Here is a 3,198-nt window from a genome sequence, read left to right as displayed (position 1 = left end):
AAGCGCATAGTGCGAAGACTTTCTGCACAGTCAGTTGCTACAGAGCTCCAAACTTCATGTGACTTTCCAATTAGCCCACGTACAGTACGCAGAGAGCTTCATGGAATGGGCTTCCATGGCCGAGCAGCAGCATCTAAGCCATACATCACCAAGTCCAATGCAAAGCGTGGGATGCAGTGGTGTAAAGCACGTCGCCACTGGACTCTAGAGCAGTGGACATGCCTTCTCTGGACTGATGAATCACGTTTTTCCATCTGGCAATCTGATGGACCAGTCTGGGTTTGGAGGTTGCCAGGAGAACGCTACATTTCGGACTGCATTGTGCCGAGTGTGAAATTAGGTGGAGGAGGAATTATGGTGTGGGGTTGGTGAAAGGAACTTTGAATGCTCCAGTACACCAAAACATTTTGGACAATTCCATGGGATGGCACTTCAAGTTCATATGTGAGTAAAGGCAGGTGGCCAAATACTTTTGGCAATATAGCGTTTCATTATTTTTACTTGTGTGCTGCTTTCGCACTACTTCCTGTTATCGTATTTTGAAAGGGTTAACCGGAAGCACTTCGCTGCCTGTTTCGAGCTTTAACGTAGCGCTGAAGTGATCAACAGCTTCATAACTTCAGCTTCAGCACCAACAGGAGGTCACACTTTATGGACGTTTGAAGTGACGAGTTAAAAGTTTGAATTAGAGCACATGTCTTAGCATAAAGTTGCCAGATTAAACATGAGCCCAATTTTCTTTGTTTTGTTTCTTTTGGTGGGTTCCGCGGAGCTCCGCAGCCAAGCCCGCCGCCCTCAGCCGTCAGCCCGGGGAGAGGATGGTTTGGAGCCGCCGGTAAAGAAGGATGCTCCCCCGGAGGATGATGGAGTTGAGAGTTTGGGATTTCCAGAATTGATTCGGAGTGAAGACAGAACTTCCAGGAGACGAGATCACGGCCACGAAGACCCGAACGGATACTTCACAACCCCGCGGGCGCACCGCCTCACAACCGCCCTGCGGGTGAATTCGTCATCCGGCCGCGGCGCCGGGCTGCTCAACCCTCTCTTCCCGGTCACGGATGGCTCCTACTGGGCCTACGCGGTGATGCTGCTGGCCCTGGTGCTCTTCTCCGTGGGCATGGTGGGCAACCTGGCTCTCATGTGCACAGTGTGGCACAACGTCTACCTGAAGACGGCCTGGAACTGCATCCTGGCCGGGCTGGCCCTCGTCGACTTCCTGGTGCTCTTCTTCTGCTTACCCGTGGTCGTCTTCCACGAGCTCACCTTCAAGAGGTTGCTAGGAGACGTGTCCTGTCGCCTCGTGCCCTACCTGGAGGTGAGTGACGTCACCTTTCTGATCTGGACAGTGTTGGGAAAGATTGCTGTCGATTCTTTAACGGGAGTTTGAGCAGAAACCACACATTTGTGACAAAAACATAAAACAATGAACATTTTCAGACTATCTTGTCACGTTTTTGTTTTTATGTTGGGGAACACGCTGTAGGGCCCGGAGATGTCTCATTCATAAAACGGATGTATAAAGTTTTCTTCTATTTAAAATAATTATTTGTTCTGTCTTAAATAGTCTGCTTGAACACATTTTTTTTATATATGTGTGTGTATATATATATATATATATATATATATATATATATATATATATATATATATATATATATATATATATATATATATATATATATATATATATATATATATATATATATATATATATATACACACACACACACACACACACAAACACACACATATGTGTGTGTGTGTGTGTATATATATATATACAGGTAAAAGCCAGTAAATTAGAATATTTTGAAAAACTTGATTTATTTCAGTAATTGCATTCAAAAGGTGTAACTTGTACATTATATTTATTCATTGCACACAGACTGATGCATTCAAATGTTTATTTCATTTAATTTTGATGATTTGAAGTGGCAACAAATGAAAATCCAAAATTCCGTGTGTCACAAAATTAGAATATTACTTAAGGCTAATACAAAAAAGGGATTTTTAGAAATGTTGGCCAACTGAAAAGTATGAAAATGAAAAATATGAGCATGTACAATACTCAATACTTGGTTGGAGCTCCTTTTGCCTCAATTACTGCGTTAATGCGGCGTGGCATGGAGTCGATGAGTTTCTGGCACTGCTCAGGTGTTATGAGAGCCCAGGTTGCTCTGATAGTGGCCTTCAACTCTTCTGCGTTTTTGGGTCTGGCATTCTGCATCTTCCTTTTCACAATACCCCACAGATTTTCTATGGGGCTAAGGTCAGGGGAGTTGGCGGGCCAATTTGGAACAGAAATACCATGGTCCGTAAACCAGGCACGGGTAGATTTTGCGCTGTGTGCAGGCGCCAAGTCCTGTTGGAACTTGAAATCTCCATCTCCATAGAGCAGGTCAGCAGCAGGAAGCATGAAGTGCTCTAAAACTTGCTGGTAGACGGCTGCGTTGACCCTGGATCTCAGGAAACAGAGTGGACCGACACCAGCAGATGACATGGCACCCCAAACCATCACCCAACCATGCAAATTTTGCATTTCCTTTGGAAATTGAGGTCCCAGAGTCTGGAGGAAGACAGGAGAGGCACAGGATCCACGTTGCCTGAAGTCTAGTGTAAAGTTTCCACCATCAGTGATGGTTTGGGGTGCCATGTCATCTGCTGGTGTCGGTCCAACATTTCTAAAAATCCCTTTTTTGTATTAGCCTTAAGTAATATTCTAATTTTGTGATACACGGAATTTTGGATTTTCATTTGTTGCCACTTCAAATCATCAAAATTAAATAAAATAAACATTTGAATGCATCAGTCTGTGTGCAATGAATAAATATAATGTACAAGTTACACCTTTTGAATGCAATTACTGAAATAAATCAAGTTTTTCAAAATATTCTAATTTACTGGCTTTTACCTGTATATGTGTGTGTGTGTGTGTGTGTGTGTGTGTGTGTATATATATATATATATATATATATATATATATATATATATATATATAGGTGGCGACTTGTCCAGGGTGTACCCCGCCTTCCGCCCGAATGCAGCTGAGATAGGCTCCAGCACCCCCCGCGACCCCAAAAGGGACAAGCGGTAGAAAATGGATGGATATATATATATATATATATATATATATATGTGTGTGTGTGTGTGTGTGTGTGTGTGTGTGTGTGTGTGTGTGTGTGTGTGTGTGTGTGTATA

The 3,198-nt window shown here is 43.1% G+C and overlaps 1 protein-coding gene across 1 annotated transcript in view; it reads left to right on the top strand.

Annotated features, from left to right (window-relative positions):
• Positions 1-649: 649 nt before the first annotated feature.
• The window catches only part of gpr37l1a (G protein-coupled receptor 37 like 1a), a 13,511-nt gene continuing 10,962 nt past the window's right edge, over positions 650-3,198 (top strand). The window contains exon 1 of the mRNA XM_061929744.2: positions 650-1,315. Within this exon, the coding sequence (XP_061785728.2) occupies positions 725-1,315 (591 nt within the window). The 5' untranslated portion in view covers positions 650-724. The remainder of the gene's footprint in view (positions 1,316-3,198) is intronic.

This window comes from Nerophis lumbriciformis, linkage group LG03 (genome assembly GCF_033978685.3).
Source record: "Nerophis lumbriciformis linkage group LG03, RoL_Nlum_v2.1, whole genome shotgun sequence".
In the NCBI taxonomy this organism is placed as follows: domain Eukaryota; kingdom Metazoa; phylum Chordata; class Actinopteri; order Syngnathiformes; family Syngnathidae; genus Nerophis; species Nerophis lumbriciformis.
This window is presented reverse-complemented; position numbering and strand designations above follow the sequence as displayed.